Below are 20,238 nucleotides of genomic sequence, written 5' to 3' on the forward strand. Positions count from 1 at the left end.
GAGGTTTTTGGCTTGTGTGTGTGAAATAAAATATTGTGATTATAATTTAAAAGATATAATTATCGAGGAAAGGCGGAGAATGTTCTAGAACCCTGTTATTGATAATATCGTATGTAAACTTTTCTTGCTCTTTCGGTGTTGTCGCAATGAACTTGAGCATTATTTAAAGATTTGTCAGCATGTGGAAGTTGCACAACAAAGCACTGTTGAAGGCAGCGTCATGAGTCGGGCGATTCGTTGGATTACTAATTCTCTGAAAAACTCGTGAGGGAACGTTCTTGAATAGGTGGAGGAGTCGAACTACAAAACATTTTATGTGCGGAACATTCCAGAATATAATATGGATATAAATACGCGGATTCAATTTCACGGTTGGTCTGTACAACAGAATCATTCAATAAGACTTCAGGAGTAAGTGTGACAGTCGATTAGTGATCAGTCAGTGTCTATTGACAGTTTTATAAGATGTAGAGATTAGGGGGGGGGGGAGAACTAGTGACACATTTTGCTGGAAAGTGCTGAAGTCTACCACTATTACAAGTTCAGGTCCAAAGCTGAAGACATTTCCGACAGTGTAGTGCTAGTTTCGGGTCATGAGCCGAAGAGATCGAAGGTCTCTAAAGTAAATATTTCAGCATTAATGGGCATTGGAGCATCATTTTTTTTTTTTTAAAAAAAAAAAAAAGGAAATAAGCTACACAGATCGACTGAAAATCTAAGTTTTGAGTGACGATTTATTAGTGACCGGACCAAGTTTCTTGTATGCAGACCGGAAGTTTCGTGGGTTAAAAAAAAACTTTTAAGTCAACTGTTTTGGAAAAACACTCAAACACTAACTACCACAAAGAGGCAGCCATGAAGGCCGAAAATTTTATGAATGTCGAGAAGAGAAAGGAAGAAGATGTTGCATATGTGGAAATTTTAGCTTGAAAGCAAGCTCGACCATGACTCGAAAACCAGGGTCTCTGGCATATACCGTGCCATTCTTTGTTCTACCAAGAGAGGTACCGAGTCACCCTTGGCTTCGCTTGATCCTTTGCTGTCGCTGTAGAGCAATGGCACGGTATGCCTGGTGTAGCCTGCATTTCCGCTAAAATTTCTGCATAGCACATCTCTTGTGTATGCCCAACCGTAAGATGTTGCCTGTTTAATTAACAAGCACAGAAAAAGGAGATAGAATAAAACTAAGGGACATTCCCACCGGTTGACAAGATATTTTTCTTCTGTGGTCAACACGAGCTGCCGTTTCAAGGTGACAATGAGATTGGCCCATCAGGTTTCACACCGAAGCTACAAGCTATACGTGTCGCTTGAGGATTTCCCAAATCGAACACAGGTTTATGCAGCCTGTCGTGCCGCTACGGTGTGAAAAGTTTCTGTTGATTGGGTCACTCATTGCAAACGACGTGTGCGTGCCTTCGGTCTGAATTCTTCTTAAATCTTAAAGATCCAAGTCACAAGGATGGAAAATGAGGATTTTTGTTAAGGTTACGTTTCGAAGGCAGGCGACAACACCATAAAGGATCATATCCAAACCTGGAAGAACACATTCGAATGGGCCGGACCCTGTGGCTGAGTGGTTAGAACATCGCGCTGCGATGCCAAGGGTCCCGGGTTCGAATCCCACTCGGGCATGGGTGTTTGTGAATGTCCATTCATCAATTTCATCAATCATCCTCATCTTCGCAAATTAGCCAAGAGGCACAAACCGCGAAGTAAAATAAAATAAATCAAATCAAAACATTCGAATGGATTGTCAATTGCATAACAGCTTCGTGAAACGGACACATACACATACTGAGATCGTTTCGGATCAAACTCAACGTTCGTACATTGCAACAGAGGAGTCGAGTGATAAAAAATGTCCCGATTTTACGTTCTGAAAGAAGGAAAAAACAGCAGCTTAAACAGTGGCAGATTTAGGAGACAGTTGCTCTCCATTTTTGGCCCCGCACTATGGCTTTTTAATGCTAACCTTTGACTACCAAGAGAATATAAACTCCGTTTTGGAACTGAATTGCCACCATCGACCTTAAACCTTGCGAGGTTCTATCTATAACCCTGTAAAAAATTATGTTTAGCCCCCCCCCCCGAAAATAATTTCTGGATACGTGCCTGTCACGGAGGGTGCGTGGTTTGTCATGATAGACCTTGCCTTTCAGGTAATCCCACAGATGAAAGTCTGGTGGGTCAAATCCGGTGACCTGGGAGGCCATAATCCTCTTGAAATTACTCGTCAGGGAAAAAGTATTCCACCTCAGCCATGTTCATTCGAGAAGTGTGGTATGGTGTTCCATTTTGTTGGTACCAACCGAGTGTCAATTCCTGATCATCCAACTGATTCATAACTCTCGAAACAGTTCACTGAAAACACGGCGCCAACAACGACGACTCGCGAAACTTGTTTGCTGCTGCCCTTCCTCAACGGCTACGGCGTACAGTGTTGCCGCGTCACCTTTCTCATGGAATAAATTACATTCTCTCAAAATTTCATCGCAAACGGTCAAATATTTACGCAATGACGTGATTTTTTGGGGAGATACCTTCGAGTGCGACACCCGTTATTTACCGACACAGGCCGATATTTTCCCTGCATTTTACTCTTTTGAGGGGGCATTTTCACGGACGCTAATTATCTTGAAAATTATGCAAAATTCCAAGTTTCGATGAATTTTGCATCAGTATTGTGTGGAAAAACTGCATTTGATGTTTACATGAAGGGTATTTTAATATTCTTAGGTAATTCTTGAATATTTTAAAGCAAAAATTGATCCACATAATTTAAAATGATAATAATAGTCAATATTTTGAACAATTTTTTAATTATTACAACTTTTAAACATCGGTGAGAATATCTAAGAGTAGCAGCATTATTGTGGATATCGGCCCAGCTCTCGTAATTATGAAATAGTTTATTGTGTATTCCGCTCCCCCCCAGAATGTAGGTAAGTAATATCCATCTTTACAATTCCAGCCCCCTCCGAAATAAGATCGTGTGTACGCCACGCCAATGACTGGTGTCTTTTTTTGTCTCTGATGACTACAGCCACGAGATTAGCGACTGAAGCTCTCGCCACGAAAACAGTCCAGTCAAGGTCACGCCACGCCACCCACCTACAGTGTTGCCAATAAGCAACAACTTCAACCGACGAAATCAAGCGCATAGGTAAACGCGTGAAGTATCGACTGAGCAGCTTAGAAGAAGTGTGGCAACCCTGGAGGGCCAGGGGTGTGGAGGAGGCAAGGGGAAGCTCCGACCTTGACTGGGCTGTTTTCGTGGCGAGAGCTATAGTGAAATGACGTGCTGTATTAAAATCAACAACATAAACTTTAAATTATGCATTGGACACGAGGTTCCTTGAATTTTCTTCTTTTTAAAATTGATTTGATTTGATTTGATTTTAAAATTTTGGGTGCGTCAGCACTAAGGCTATTTTGCACCCGTCACACTATACGGGGTCCAGCCCCTTATCTTTACACATAACAACTCTAACGTTGCTTAATTAAAATCATAAAATATTAAAATGTTCTGACTTTCGTTAAAAGCTGAGGCTGCAAAGAACACTCAGCACACATAAGGACAAAAGAACAGGACAATACAAACAAAATTATACTGGCCATAGGGCCAGTCGCCAGAGCCTCGTTAGTCTTCAGTCCAGGGTGTACTAACGTGGAAGTGAGGTTGACATTTGGGTGCACTACGTGGAAGATCACCCCTTACACCCCTTTTTAAAATTGAGACAGACGGAAATCTGGAATGGTGGTTATATCACCCAAAAGGGGGACAAATTGAATTAAATGTACAGTCACCAGCAATAAAGATGTGACCCAGATCATGAAATACTAGCTTCCCTGGAAGACGTGTGTTGCCTATGGCACGGACCCCCCCCCCCCCCCCACCGACGAAATATACTTCTAACTCCCAAAAGAACGTGTTATTCCGACAAGAGTATGCTGTTGGACACACCCCCTTAAAGAAAGATCCTTGAACAGTCAAATTCTCTTTCATTGTCACGTGGGTCCATATTCGTGACTTCCTGGTCTGTGTATTCACCCATTCAAGGACTGAGACGGAAGAGAATATCTCCGTCAAAACGAAGAAAAAATAAACGGTAGGTGGCAGTTAAGTTTGAACTTACGAGCAAAGCCGTTTGTTTACCTTATTTGCCAAAACCTGATTACGCAAGCCGCGTGAGAAGGCATTAAGCAGTCGGGAAGGTGTGCGCTTCGGGAAACACGTTGAACCATGACCTTCCCGTCGTGGGAAAGCTTTTCCTCTATCTGATCACCACAACAAGATGCCTGAAGGCATTAGGTAAGTATCTGGCTCGAGCAGTGGATCTGCTAAAGTGAGGAAGTGAGCGTTTTTTCGTCCTTCCTTTCGGAACGTTTCGGGCCCGGCCAGACAACAAACTTTTTAACATTGAGTTCGGATTGGTTCAGTATGCTTTGGAAGTCGTCAGCGGGAAGGCGGTTCGCCTCGCGTCGCCTCGGACTTTAAATACGATCTTGTAGTGTTGATGCGGTGTTCGTTCCTTTCGGATCTCTGCCATGTGAGGAGTTTTTTTAACGTCAGGCCACCATGCGATGGACGGTTGACGTGTTGGTGGGCTGGCTGGACCTTGTTTTGGTTGTGGTGATGTTCGATTACGAATTGTTTGTGGAGGCAGACAAGCACGAAGGTATGTGAAAGCAGCGGTTTATACAGATTTTTCCATAATTACAAGATCGATAAGGATAAATTTAGTGATAAAAATACCATTTTTATAAACAATTTGCACGGGGAAAGAAATGGTTTGTTTGGAATTACCAAAAAAGGTTTGGTTACGATATTTGTTCCCAATAACCAAAATTTAGTTTTAATTACGAAATCATTTTGTTTCGGAAAGAAAAAAGTTAAATGGGATTTGGTACTCCTAAACAAACTGACACACATATTGCAAAAGCGAAACAATACGTTTGGTTAAATTCACACACACACACAAAAAAAGAAAACACGAATTTATAATCAGTAAGAACACTATGTAAGATACGCTTCTCACTGAGATGACAGCGGCGTTGGCGTAACTTGAGAAGGAATCAAGGGGTTACTCCCCGCTAAAAAAATTTCATTAAAAAAATACAAAATAGGTGTATTTTTGTTGTCGGGCCTGAGCAAAGCAATAAGATTATTTTTTATGATTTTGCCAATGCAACAATTAATTAGCAAAATTGTTCTGGGCACTATTTTAATGGGATGCAAAACTTTCCGATTCTCTCCAAAGTTCTGTTGTGCCTTCCCCCACCCTAGTTGGCGTCGTCGCCGGGTTCGATACCCGGTGGAGGCACACGCTACAGTGGTTCGGATCCCACATCAAACTGTAGGTCCAGTCCCGATGAGCTTTTCTGTGCATAAAGTGGACTTAGAGCAACAATTCAATCAACCCACTCTGGTTAGACCTGAAGTTACGACCACGGAGAGGGCAGTACCCAGTCATTTTCAATTCATTTATAAGCATTTCAAAAGTTTGAAATTGATATTTTTTCCTTGAGAGTATGAGGTTGCCCCCATGTCTTCTTCAGTTTTAGATAATAATTTTGCTTTCATAATGTAGTGGCTTCATTTTAAAGAATATAACCATTACATGCTCCGCATGGTGTTCCATCAGGAGGATAATGTATATATTTTAGTGAATATACAATTCTTGTCATGGTTTGACGTCCCTTCCACTTCTTTCTTGCAGAAACCACAGCACGTGGCATGGTTGACATTAAAAGTGTTGCCATATCTTGATCCTCTTTTCCACTGTCTTCATAAAATTACAAATTGTAAACATTTCACCATACCTTTCGTCAGTCAGCGTTTATGGGAATAAGGGCTTGCTGTCGATCCTTACCAAGAGTTAAAACTGAGATCTTGTTTGGCGTTTTCCACTGTCTTCATATCGGCATAGAGGTCACCCAACATTACGTCACTATCATCTTCCATGCAGCTGCATCCTCTTTTTTTCCCATTTCTCCCCTTTTCCATGTGGACGCCTAATCAAGAACATAGCATTTTTTGTACTTTCATTTAGACACCATTTCCTCACTTTCCACCTTCACAAACTTAACATAAATAGTGCCGGTTCGCAACTAACCAAGAGTGGAATTAATCAATTAACAAATACAAATTAACAAATAAAACAATGGCCGAGCCAGTAAAATGATCGACCTTCTATCTCGTCATCGAAATTCCCGAGTTCGACTCCTCAGTTTCATTTAATCATTACTCGATATCTTCGCGATTAGCCAAAAGTGGCTTAAAAGCAACGCGAAATACACAAAATACAAATATAATCATGGTAAATCCAGAATTTTCCATCGGGGGAGGGGAGGTCGTATCAGGGTTGTTAAAGGTACCCATAAATTCTAATGGATTCTATTGGGTTCCGTTGCAGGACCGGAACCTTCTTTTCTCGCACAATTTAAATTCGGTCCAAGTTGCGTATTGTTACATTTAAAAAAGGTTCCTGGACCGTATTTAAATTGCTCCTGAAAAAGGTTCCTGGACCGAATTTAAATTCATTCTGGAAAAAAAGGTTCCTGGACCGAATTTAAATTCATTCTGGAAAAAAAGGTTCCTGGACCGAATCTAAATTCATTCTGGAAAAAAAGGTTCCTGGACCGAATTTAAATTCATTCTGGAAAAAAAGGTTCCTGGACCGAATTTAAATTCATTCTGCAAAAAAAAGGTTCCTGGACCGAATTTAAATTCATTCTGCAAAAAAGGTTCCTGGACCGAATTTAAATTCATTCTGCAAAAAAAGGTTCCTGGACCGAATTTAAATTCATTCTGGAAAAAAGGTTCCTGGACCGAATTTAAATTCATTCTGCAAAAAAAGGTTCCTGGACCGAATTTAAATTCATTCTGGAAAAAAAGGTTCCTGGACCGAATTTAAATTCATTCTGGAAAAAAGGTTCCTGGACCGAATTTAAATTCATTCTGCAAAAAAAGGTTCCTGGACCGAATTTAAATTCATTCTGGAAAAAAGGTTCCTGGACCGAATTTAAATTCATTCTGCAAAAAAAGGTTCCTGGACCGAATTTAAATTCATTCTGGAAAAAAGGTTCCTGGACCGAATTTAAATTCATTCTGCAAAAAAAGGTTCCTGGACCGAATTTAAATTCATTCTGGAAAAAAAGGTTCCTGGACCGAATTTAAATTCATTCTGGAAAAAAGGTTCCTGGACCGAATTTAAATTCATTCTGAAAAAAAAAGGTTCCTGGACCGAATTTAAATTCTTCCGGAAAAAGGTTCCTGGACCGAATTTAAATTCCTTCCGGAAAAAAAGGTTCCTGGACCGAATTTAAATTCATTCTGGAAAAAAGGTTCCTGGACCGAATTTAAATTCATTCTGCAAAAAAAGGTTCCTGGACCGAATTTAAATTCATTCTGGAAAAAAAGGTTCCTGGACCGAATTTAAATTCATTCTGGAAAAAAGGTTCCTGGACCGAATTTAAATTCATTCTGAAAAAAAAAAGGTTCCTGGACCGAATTTAAATTCTTCCGGAAAAAGGTTCCTGGACCGAATTTAAATTCCTTCCGGAAAAAAAGGTTCCTGGACCGAATTTAAATTCATTCTGGAAAAAAGGTTCCTGGACCGAATTTAAATTCATTCTGGAAAAAAAGGTTCCTGGACCGAATTTAAATTCATTCTGGAAAAAAGGTTCCTGGACCGAATTTAAATTCATTCTGGAAAAAAGGTTCCTGGACCGAATTTAAATTCATTCTGCAAAAAAAGGTTCCTGGACCGAATTTAAATTCATTCTGGAAAAAAAGGTTCCTGGACCGAATTTAAATTCATTCTGGAAAAAAGGTTCCTGGACCGAATTTAAATTCATTCTGAAAAAAAAAAGGTTCCTGGACCGAATTTAAATTCTTCCGGAAAAAGGTTCCTGGACCGAATTTAAATTCCTTCCGGAAAAAAAGGTTCCTGGACCGAATTTAAATTCATTCTGGAAAAAAGGTTCCTGGACCGAATTTAAATTCATTCTGGAAAAAAAGGTTCCTGGACCGAATTTAAATTCATTCTGGAAAAAAGGTTCCTGGACCGAATTTAAATTCATTCTGGAAAAAAGGTTCCTGGACCGAATTTAAATTCATTCTGCAAAAAAAGGTTCCTGGACCGAATTTAAATTCATTCTGGAAAAAAGGTTCCTGGACCGAATTTAAATTCATTGAGAAATAAGGTTCCTGGACCGTATTAAAATACTTTACATATATAAAGATTCTTTACGGTCCAGAACCCATTTACTCTTGCTGATTTTCTCTCCTGGACCGGAATTGAATTTATTTAAAATTCCTGGACCTTTAACAACCCTGGTTCGTATTTAGATTGATTGATTTAGTGTATTTTTCTTCTCATTTCCGCCATTTTTGGTAAATCGCAAAGAATGAGTGATGATATGATGAAATTCATGAAGGAACACTCACAAAGAACACCCATGCCAAGGCCGGAATTCGAAACCGGACCCCTGGTCGGCCTCTACTTAGAGGATGCAAGGGTAACTTTAGATCCAAAATTACCATAAATTGTGTCTGTGGAAACTTTTAGGGGGTTGTTGAGGAAATTTTGTGGGAGTTGGGATGTGTATATGAATCACTGAATGAAATCAATAGAAATAGAGCTCTATTGCCACTTGTGGCAAATCGTGAAGATGAAATGTATACATCGACACTCATAAAAAAAGACCCATGGTCAGGCAGGGACTCGAACCCGGGAACTTAGGTGGTGCGATCGAAAATCGACCACCGGGCCGGCGTAAGAACAGTTAGTGCGCCATGTGTGATACAATCAGGAAAACCCTGGAGGATTTTATTGCAAAACACGCTGATATTCATACAACGTAACACTCTGTGCTTTAAAATACAAGTTATTGCTTCGTGTATTGCCAGTTGGTTCATTTAAAAACGTGAAAATTCCTACAATTTACACCCTATTCTGAAAAAGTAAGTTTGCATCGTGCATTGGACATTGGTTTATTGAAATACACGCTTAGATTCCTACAACTTTACATAAAAAAAACAACTTTTTATCGCGTGTTGCCGGTTTGTTTATTGAAAAAGTACGGTTAAGTTCTTACAACTTACATTCGTTCCTCAAAAAGGAAACCTTTGCATTGTGTATTGCCTGTTGGTTTACTGAAAAATTCCTACAACTTATACAAAAAGCAACGTTGTATCGCGTTTACTCTGCTGGTATGTAGCCTTCCAATACCTGACTTCTCTGCGAAAAAGGAAATAACTTGTAGAAATTTTGAGGTGTGTTTCGTTGTTTAGTTATCAACCAGTGGCGTGTCCAGTATTTTCGAAAAGGGGGTTACATATAGAGGAAAAGATCTAAATATGGGCCACCCTTTTTATTTTGTCATTTTCGGAGGAAAAAAATTAATATATCAAGCACCTGCCTTTAAAATGCATATCTATGAAATATATACTTAAATGTAATAGCATGCTAAAGTATAGAGGGTCTCCATTTTTTTTTAAAAAAAAGCAATTTCCAAAAAAATGGTAAAATGATGTATTTCAAAATTGTGGTCTAAATATGGGCTCCTAGTGGCAATATCACAAAAATCAATTAAAATTTAAAAAACAGTCATTTATCGCTAAAACATTATAAAATTCATATTTATGAATAATCTGTTGTTTTGCAAATCACGCGGAATTGGAAAAATCGAAATTAAGAATAACATCCAAATATTTTGTTGAAAATGTGATCTCAGCATTAGACGTCATGTCATAGCCCATATTGAGACCATCACGCTCTTTTCCTTCAATTTATTTTCGCTCTCTGTGGTATATATTTCACAAACAAATCATGGCATTATAAAAGCTCACATTTGTTTTATGTACCGCTAATATCATAACCTACACAAAGCAGATGAGAATTCAGAAAACGCTGAGTTAAAACATACCTGCAAAAAGTTTTCGGAGGTCACAATTCTATAGCAGCGTCCAAGGCCGAAACTAACCACCACTTTTTCTTGCAATTTTGCGTCGCAACCTTTGTTCTTGACAGATAACCAGTTCCAATAGCCTCTGCCAGGCTGCAGCACCCGGGAGCGCTGATAACTCCAAAACCCATATTTAAACCGCCCATATTTAGACCTTCTCCTCTACTTTTTTAGAAGTCATCCTTCATTTTGCCATCTTTTCCCACCTTTGACTTTTTTTTAAGGAATATTGGGCCAAAGGGGTCTATGACCCCCACCAACTAAGGACGTATTTACGGAGGGTCCAGGGGGTCCGGACTCCCTCCCCAAAAGACTTACCAAGTTTAAAAAAATCATAATATACTTGTGTTATATACACGATGGTTATTTATTCCCGCCGAACTTATTGGAAGACAATGAATTGAGATCATACGGCTTTGAAGGACAGTTCCAAAGATTTATGCACACTGATATTTATGATAATATGCACACAATATTAATCAGGAACTTTACTTTTCATTAATTGGATCTAACTCCTTTTTTGTTATTCAATAAATATTCAAATCTTTATCTATTTAACATTAATTTCCTTGCCAGGGCACTTGTTTTTGTACAAATTTTGGGATGTAGGTATATCTATATTCTTTTACCATATTTTTACCTATTCATGTAATATTAACAATACAATATTAATTAATTTACACGTTGAATTAATATCATGATTCAAATTATTGTTATTACTACTATTATTGGATGGACCACCCCGAAATGTATTTCTAGATACGTGCCTGCCACCAACCCCTCCTTGGGCGCGCCACTGATATCAACTGGTATTTGAAGTTTGGTTTCTATCAAGGAAATCTTACAGTTTCCTGCGGACTAACTGAAAATTCGAGATAGTCGTCACACAGTTCATCCGTGAAAAGGAGTGCCTCCAACCAGACAGGAAGATCCAGCCCTTTCCTTTGACGGATGTGGCTTTGGGGGCAAGGGAAGAAACTCATCCCTCCTGCAGGAGCGTTTCTCGCATTCCTCCTCGCATAACGCCACTTCCGATTACTTCGGCCATTCGTCATCGTCTCGTCGGGTTAAATGATATTGTTGAGTTCTCGAGACGCGCATGTTTCAGATAAGAAGATTCTTTTTCCTTCTACGACTGACTTTTCTTCAGTCACTTCTTATCATCGGGTGCATTTTTTCTTGTCTGCGTGTGGTGTATCAGTGTCGAAATCTTCCCCCGAGACATGCGGTTCAGTCTCTGTCAGAGAGAGTGGAGGGGAGAGAAGGGAATGAGGAAGGGAGTACGAAGGAAGATAGAGAAGAGGGAAACAGGAAGAGAGAGTATAAAAACGGAGAGATAGAAAGAGATAAAGAGGGAGAGAAACAGACCTAGAACACGACACACAAAGAGAGAGGGAGAAAGGAGAAATCAAATCAAGTGAAATAGAAAAAGAGGTAAGAGGGAAGGAGAGAGCGTTGAGAGTGAAGGAGGGAACTAGACAGAGAAAAAGAGAGCAAAATATAATAGAGTAAGTGAGAAATAGAGAGAGAAGGGGATCAAGATAGAGGTGCGAGCAACAGAGAGAGAAGGAGAGGAAGATGAGAGAGGGAGGGAGGGAGGGAGAGAGAGAGAGAGAGAGAGAAGGAGAGAAAGATGAGAGAGAGAGAGAGAGATAGAGTAGCAGAGAAAAATGAGAGAGAGAGAGGAGAGAAAGATGAGAGAGAGAGAGAGAGAGAGAGAAGAGGAAGACCGATTAATTGATTTAACTTAGTCTTTGCCGTCCTCCTTGCCGGAGTGGTTAACACAGCGGAATACGACACCAGAGGTCCGGGTTCGAATCCTGCCTGGGCATGGGTGTTCCTTGTGAGTACCCTTTCATCAATTTAATCATATTACTACTCATCCTCATGCTCGCGATTAGCCAAAAGTGGTAGAAAAGCTAAGTAAGATGAACCAAATCAATCAATCAAAAGCTTTTCTTCCACTCTTGGCTATATGCGAAGATGAGGATGAGTGATGATTTGATGAATTAATGAAGAGACACTCACGAAGAACACCCATACCCAGACCGGGATGGAGTCCATTAGTGGTGACGTCACAGCAGACGACGCGCTGGGACTGAGTCTTCACAACGAGAGAACTTATTTTCTTCCTATCCAACTTAATGCAATTTTCCTTCGGAAGGGATAGCTTTAATTATTGTGACAGCAGTTATGAAACAAAATTATGGTGCGTATCATACATCAGTGTAAAGATGAGATTTCGGAGAATACGACTATATATCACACATATCTTACAGAAGATAAAGTAAAGAATAACCGGAGTAAGAAAATCATGCATTTTCAAAACATTCCACTTCCGAGCACAGCCGAAGCCGAGCCGAAGCTCACCCGATCTCAAGTCGGCCACGCTGCCGCTATGGATGATGGGAAACCGTGGGAAACCAGCTGTCTGAGGCGATTGTACCGAAGACGCCCATTGGCTGAGATTTCTTTTGGAGCATTCGCTTTACTCGATTTCCTACTCAATTTATTCTTTATATTCTCATCTGTAAGGTATATGTTATATATAGACGTATTCTCCGAAATCTCATCTTTACATTGATGTACTATGCACATCACAATTTTGTTTCTTAACTGCTGTCACAATAATTAAAGCTACCCCTTCCGAAGGAAAATAGCATTGATTTGAATACGAAGAAAAGCACGTGTTTATTTGTTTAGACTCAGTCCCAGCGCGTCGTTTCCTGTGACGTCACACTATTGGACTCCATTATAACCCGGGAACCCTGGTGTAGGGCGCTGTGCTAACCACTCCGCCACGGAGATCAGACCAGAGAGAGAAAGAGAGCAAGGGAAATGAGAGAAAATGAAAGCGAAGCAGAGGAGAAAGGGGGAGAGCGAGAGATAGGAAAGGAAGGATGATAGATGGAGATGCAGAAAATGTGTGAAGAGGAAGGTATAGAAAGCGAAAGTGTGTGTGTGTGTGTGTGTGTGTGTGTGAGAGAGAGAGAGAGAGAGAGAGAGAGAGAGAATAATATAATAGGGAGTAAGCAAGGAGAAATAGTGCGCGTGTGCAGGAGCGCCGACTTGTCAAAATTATTGGGGGGGGGGCGGCTCTGATCACTGAAATAAATTAATGAATGACTCACTCTCTCCCTTTCTTAAGTTTTGGCCTCAGTGTTCGGAATCTCATAAAAGCCCACGAATTCCTCAAAAATATCAAAATTTTTATTCACAGTTGGAATGCAGAATATTAATTGTCCACGGATGGATATGTCACAAGTTTCGTCAACAATAATAGCAAAATATTCCCGACTTTTAATATCTGCTACAACGGAGCGCAAAACAGATCTCCCTAATATATCAATGATCTCGTTCCGAATGTCATGTGAGAGCCATTTGTAGCCCGAACGTCCCATCCACTACCCAGTTCATGCACATCGTCTTTTAAAACTCTTTTTAGTAAAACTTTTAACAATACTCATAATTACATACTTAGTATTAAGTCATGTGTTTTGCTGTCTCTGGTCATAGCCCCTCCAAAGTTGATGATTTAGCGGTCTCAGCCCCCCAAAGTTGATGGTCTAGAACATTTCAAATGTGTATTTAAAGTTAAGTTCATGTGGCACAATTCAGAGTAAACTTTACAAGAGAAGCAAAATAATACATTAGATCCTCTTAAGCAAAATTATTTTGGAGGCTCTGCCCCCACATCTTTAACATTGGGTGGGCTTGAGCCTCCCCAAACCCCAAGGAGTCGGCGCCTATGCGCGTGTGTGTTTATAAGCAAGAGAGAGAGATAAAGGATCGAAACATTGTATCAAATCGAGAGATAATCCCACCAACACCCATATCCGTCCAGTAGCACATTTACAATTCAATTTAGGAGCGATAAAACAATTGCAGCAAAGTGGGCTAAAACCGCCATAGATCACCCACGAACACACCACCTCTGACCAGCCGCAGTGAATTATGACGTAACGGCAGTCCCGCTACATTAATACAAATACCACGAACCACACAGCAACCGGACTAAAGCCATAAATTACACGTGATTAAGGGTAAAATTTGTTCTTGTTGCAACGAACTAACGCCTGGAATCTTCGACGCCAGGCAGTCGTTTCGGAGTATGGCACGTACTAAGAATACCATTCTTCAACCGCTGTTGTTGTTTACCCACGCCCAGACAACACCGCTTTCTTCCGAACTGCCTGCATCCATTGTACTGCAGCTGACACAATGCCAAGTCTTCTGTCTCGCACGTTTGGGTTGTTCGTCCGATCCACGAATAATACCATCCTTTTTTCTTCTCCGCAAGACATACGGAACACAAGTACACTTTATTTAAGGGTGTTGTAAACATGTTCACGGCAAGGTCTGTGGCATTCCAAAATTTTTCACGGATGACTCACTTGGATTTTTAAAGGGAGTTGTTCTGCCCTACGACAATTATTCTTGTTACTAGGTCTGTCGCAGTCATGGCCACTCGCAGACACTAGCGTAGGGTTTTCTTTTTTTTAGAGGGGGGTGAATTGTAAAGCTTGATATTACAACTGCGTTTTTGGGGAGACTATTCAATTTCTATTGAAAGTTGGAAATTTCAACTTCATCAACTTCCTACCAATGCGGAGAAGCTAATCAAACACTTAATCATTTATTTTTTGAATGTCCCTTAAGACAACGATACCGAGACTCTCTATATAAAAACTTACAACATGCACAGATACCATTTCCGATATCATTATAGGGCCTGGCCTCAACCAATGGCGCAGTGGTAGCGTCGTCGCCTTGTAATCAAGGGGTCCCGTGTTCGATACCGGGTGGAGACACATAGTGGTTCGGATCCCACTTTAAACTGTAGGTCCAGTCCCGATTAGCCTTACTGTGCATAAAGTGAACTTAAAACACTAAATCAATCCAATCCGATATCCTTAACTACACTAATATTTGAACCTCGCACCGCAGTTATTTGTATTATTTATAGTTTCGCTAGAAAACATAGGTTTACTATTTAAACAACCATGATGATACACACTACAATACAATTTAAATTAATAACCTCACAAAACGGTTATACCATAAGAACAGGAAGACATTAGTGTTTCGAAGAAAGTGAACGATATTCAACAACAGTTTGGAACATAGATATTAACAATAGTACCTGAACTCGGCAACTTTGGCTAGAAACTGCAAACGCGGTGTGAGCCAAAAAATAAAGAAGAAGAAGAAGTTGGAAATTTGTATAAGAATTACTTTTGTATAACTTTATGTTTTGTGGTGTTGTTTGAACGTTTGGAAGTAACTAGTTACAAGAGTAACAGTTACGTTTTAGGAATTCAAATTGATTTGGTTTATTTTACTTCGCATTTCTGCCACACTTGGCTAATCGCGAAGATGAGGATGAATGATGATAGGAAGAAATTGATGAAGAGACACTCACAAAGAATACTCATGCCGGGATTCGAACCCGGGACCTCTGACGTCGTAGCGCGATGCGCTAACCACTCCACCACGAAGGTCAGCTTTAGGAATTCTTACTATAACTAGCTACTTTAAAGAGTAAGTCGCTGTGACTGTACCAGAGTAACTTTTTTGCAATAGCAGTAACGTTATCAACATTTACTTTACGACACTTGAATTTTTAACATACGGAACAGCTAAATTTGGCAAACTTGTATCAATCTGTGCTTGTATCTTCTTTGGAGTCGCCTAAGCAAGAAGGATAGGCTTCGCTGCATACTAAAATCAGAACATTCACGCTTTATTGCAGTGTTTTGCCTGAATTTCTGCATTCATTTGAAACCTGGTAGTTAAGTTAAAAGTACATTATTGTCATGGGAGTGAATCTTGTTCGGCTTGAACTGGAAAAAGATAGAAACAGGTGCATGTTGATTTGATGTCAACCTTACACAAAGTATCGTGACCGGAATACTAATGATTTTTCGAATTAAAATTATTAATGCAAAGCTGACTCCTACTTACGTCATTTATTTATTATAATAATATAAATACATGAACTTATATTATGTACAGTCACCAGCAATAGAAATGAGGCACCTACATCCGGTTCCTTGCAAGGCGTTATGTGTGTTGCCTAACTATACGGCGATAAGTGGATTTAAATAGCATATTTTCAATGGCAACTTTTACCAGCGCCGTAGAGTTAGACAACACACATAACGCCTTGCAGGGAAGCGAGTATTTCAGGATCTAGGTGTCCCATTTATTGCCGGTGACTGTACCTGAACGTAAATAAAGCATATGTAAGTCTTTATATATTTATTTTATTACAATTAATGATCAAGTAAGTAACAATAACTCACTTTCTAAAATGAGTAACTGAAACCACCCTTCCTGGAAAAAATAACTTTCCTGCCCCTCCCTGGGTAAAATTTCCCATGGACGTCCATGTATACAATAATGTAGAGGGCCCAAATTTCGTCCCCGCCCCTAATTTCGTCCCCATCAGTTTTTCAGTCCAGCTGATAGAAACGTACTCGGCGCCAGCACGTGTGTGTAGGGGACAGTAAACATTGTCGATTGTGAACTTTTAGATCTAGGAAGCTCGTGTTTCGGTTTTTCGAGCTTTTTCGTTTTCTTGGTAAGATAAGTTATTGCAATGTCATTATTGCAAATCCTTTACACCTAGTGTAATCGTTGTTTATATATTCCTTGCATGCCATTGGCTTAGGCACTTTGTCAGTAGAAGGATGTGTTAGTTGTGTGCATCTGGCTCACTTGTTGTTCCTAATTTAGTCCACTTTTCTGTTCCTAATTTCGTCCCCTCATACTTTTCGTTTTTCGTTAATTTGATTTGATTTAGTTTATTTTACTTCGCGTTTTGTGCCTCTTGGCTAATTTGCGAAGATGGGGATGAGTGATGAAATGATGAAATTGATGAATGGACATTCACAAACAACCAAGCCCGACCAGGATTCGAACCCGGGACCCTTGGTCGTTTTTCATTAAGACGGGGGCCCTGGAAACATGGGATCTTAAAGAAATAATGATAAGGTTTTTTATATTTTCAAGTAAACCTAATTTTATTTCTGAATTTTGCTAAATTTAGGTTTTTAATTTACTATTACTATGAAATTTTGTATGAATTCACTCTATCCCATTAATTATGTTCACTTTTAATGATTTTTTTGTAAATAACTGGCAATAAAAGAAAAACAAATTCGAAAAATCGTAATTACTTCAGGACGACGAAATCAGGAACACGTTGAAAACACGTACTTTTGAAATTAATTTCTCTTGGTACTAATAATTGATTACACAGGCAATTTGACTTGGTTTCCAGGTAAAGGGATAGTTAACGAAGGTAAAGCCAAATTTTGGAGCTCCTACGTCATTTAATACGCTCTACAGGTACGAAAATGTGATAAGGGGACGAAATTTCTGCCCCCTAACTTACTTTTTTCCGTGCTAAGTTCTCACGTGACGTGCTTTCTAGTGACTGAAGTCATTCACAAGATCAGCGCTGAAAACAATTATCATTCATAACACGCCAAATGTATGATGTGTTGCGCATACGGTATTAAAAAATCAGATCATATCCTTCCAACCTTGAACGGGTGTAGAATACCGACTATGAGGTGACGAAGCGATTTCATCTTACAAAGGAACTTTCAGTGCGTGGAGAGCGCGTCAAACGAATGCAAAATGAAGGTTTTAGCGGAAATTGGCAAGAGTTGTGTAACAAAAGTTTAACAAAGTTCCGCTTTTACACAAGGATGAAGCCTGGCCATGAATTTGAAAATGGCACCTGAATATCCAATATGTGTTCCCCGCCGTGAATCAGACGAGGAAACGAATTAAGTGTGAAACCGTTTTCTCTTATTGCATTCCAGTTCTTCCGCGTCAATGTATTCCTTATTCCGTTCACGATTATTCCAATGTTGTCCTTAGCGCGTATTCTTATATTCCTTTAGCCCTTATTCCTGTGTTTCATATTTGTTTAGAGCTTATTTCGGTTATTCTAACACCTTTAAGCCTTGTTTCCATGATATGAAAAACTCAATACGCTGACCAAGGCAGAAATTTATATTATTATAAAACATAAACTAAACGTAACGTTTTAACCTTCTAGCAAGGTCTTCTTCAGACTCTGCACCAAGTACAAATGTAACAAGCTAGAAAACAGGACGATATACCGTATACACACAAACATTACTCCCCTCCAGACTACTTCCAGAACAACTTTCTAATAGTCTGGAGGGGAGTAATGTTTGTGTGTATATATCGTCCTGTTTTGTAGCTTGTTACATTTGTACTTGGTGCAGAGTCTGAAGAAGACCTTGCTAGAAGGTTGAAACGTTACGTCTAGTTTATGTTTTATAATAATATAAATTTCTGCCTTGGTCAGCATATTCGGTTATTCTAATGTTTTCAGCGCTTACTCCAGGTTGTATATTCCTTTTCCTTTATTACTTTTTCCGGTGTTTCATATTCATTTAACGCTACGCTTATTCAAGTGTACCATATTTCTTTAGCGCTTGTTCCTATGTTTCATATTTCTTTAGCGCCTATTTCGGTGTTATATATATATATATATATATATATATATATATATATATATACACACACACACACACATTTTGTCCTCCTCCGTGGCCGTGTGGTCTAAGGCGCTGTGCTTTGGACTAGGAGTGCGAGACAGCATGGGTTCGAGTCCGCCTGGATTCAATCCCTGGGCCTGTGCATAGGACCGGTGGCAACCCGCCATCGTGAGAAAATTGGGAGCTACGAGTGAGTAGCGTAATCCTGTCTCGGAAATCTCCTGTGCTGAGGGTTCGACGTGCTGACCCCACGTCACCCCATTACCGGTTGAAAAACTCCACACCTCTAGGTAGGATTGTGGGAGGGAGACTGGCAGTCAGGAGATAGGCCAATGCCCTTCAAGGGCTGTCGAGCCATGGATACGTACATTCACCGACACTGCCGGCTTGTAATGAATACATTGACTTTCAATGGAATCGTTACAAGCCGGCAGTGTCCGTGACTGTATATTTAGCGCTTATTCTGGTATTGATGACTTTATAAGTTTTTTTATGTTTCTAGGTCCAGGGGTTCGACTGTAAAAACGCATATGAGAAAAGTTTAACACACAGTTTTCGCTCCTTAGATGTTGAATTTCGGAAAAATCCCTTCGTAGTGCGTGCTAGCGTCATAAGAAGAGACACCCCATAACTTTTATGTTTCTAGGTTGTGAGTTTATGGGTCATTAAGCGGGGACAGAGTCTTTTATACATAAAGATTTTTTACAAAGTAATGAAGCATTTACTTTATGGATGATCCTCGTATAATTGAAGAAAACATTCAGGCAATGATAAGTAATGCAAACGGCCGTGACGAGACGCAAAAAAAATCATTATTATTCTCGTCTTGATACAATGCAGTGTAAGTAGGAACAATATTTATCGCCTGCCATTGTAAACAATTGGCAGGAAGCAGAAGTGAGGGGGGCGGGGGCGGAGAATTCACTTAGCTCTTTCATCTTTGTTTTGCATTCTCTCACCCGTTCTTCAGAGGAGAATTCTCTACCCCTCATTTTAACCGTTCTAAATGTAGACCGAGTTTGACAGATTTACCGTTCGACGGCCAACGTAGTAGCAGACGAAGCTGTAACTTTTAACCAGACGAAGGGAGGAAATTTCCAAGTTGATCGGAGGAACGAAATGTAAATACGTTCAGTGTTTCCAATTAGCGGGCAATTTTCGATCAGTGTTTCCAACTGTCAGCAAATTTTCGTATTCGTATAAGTTTAATGTTTCCAATCGGTAGGAGATTTTAGTTCATTGTTTCAATCTGTCAGAAAATTTTTGTATTCGTGTAACTTCAGTGTTTCCCCACAGACAGGAAATTTTCTCATTCATATAAGTTCAATGTTTCTAACAGGAAATTTTAGTTCAGTGTTTCCAACAGTCAGAAAATTTTAGTTAAGTGTTTCCAAGAGGCAGGAAACTTTCGTATTAGTATAAGTTCAATGTTTCCAACAGGTAGGAAATTTTCTCATTCGTATAAGTTCAGTGTTTCCAACAGACATGATATTTTCGTATTCATATAAGTTCAGTGTTTCCAACAGTCAGGGAATTTTAGTTCAGTGTTTCCAACTGTCAGAAAATGTTTGTATGCGTACAAGTTCAGTGTTTTCAACAGGCAGGAAATTTTCGTATTCATATTATCGTTTTTTTATATATTTTAATAGTTAAAAACTATTGACAGTGGCAACCATGAATTTATGCTACATGGCTGCATACATGCAAGGAGAAAGTTGTT

At 39.7% G+C, this 20,238-nt stretch overlaps 1 protein-coding gene across 1 annotated transcript in view; it reads left to right on the top strand.

Moving 5' to 3' along the window:
* The first annotated feature begins 4,425 nt into the window (after positions 1-4,425).
* The window catches only part of LOC146002902 (A disintegrin and metalloproteinase with thrombospondin motifs 7-like), a 138,339-nt gene continuing 122,526 nt past the window's right edge, over positions 4,426-20,238 (top strand). Inside the window, exon 1 of the mRNA XM_083140985.1 lies at positions 4,426-4,682. Coding sequence (XP_082997111.1) covers positions 4,583-4,682 — 100 coding nt within the window. The 5' untranslated portion in view covers positions 4,426-4,582. The remainder of the gene's footprint in view (positions 4,683-20,238) is intronic.

The sequence above is a fragment of the Lepisma saccharinum genome, chromosome 19, assembly GCF_977018435.1.
Source record: "Lepisma saccharinum chromosome 19, izLepSacc3.1, whole genome shotgun sequence".
Lineage (NCBI taxonomy): Eukaryota > Metazoa > Arthropoda > Insecta > Zygentoma > Lepismatidae > Lepisma > Lepisma saccharinum.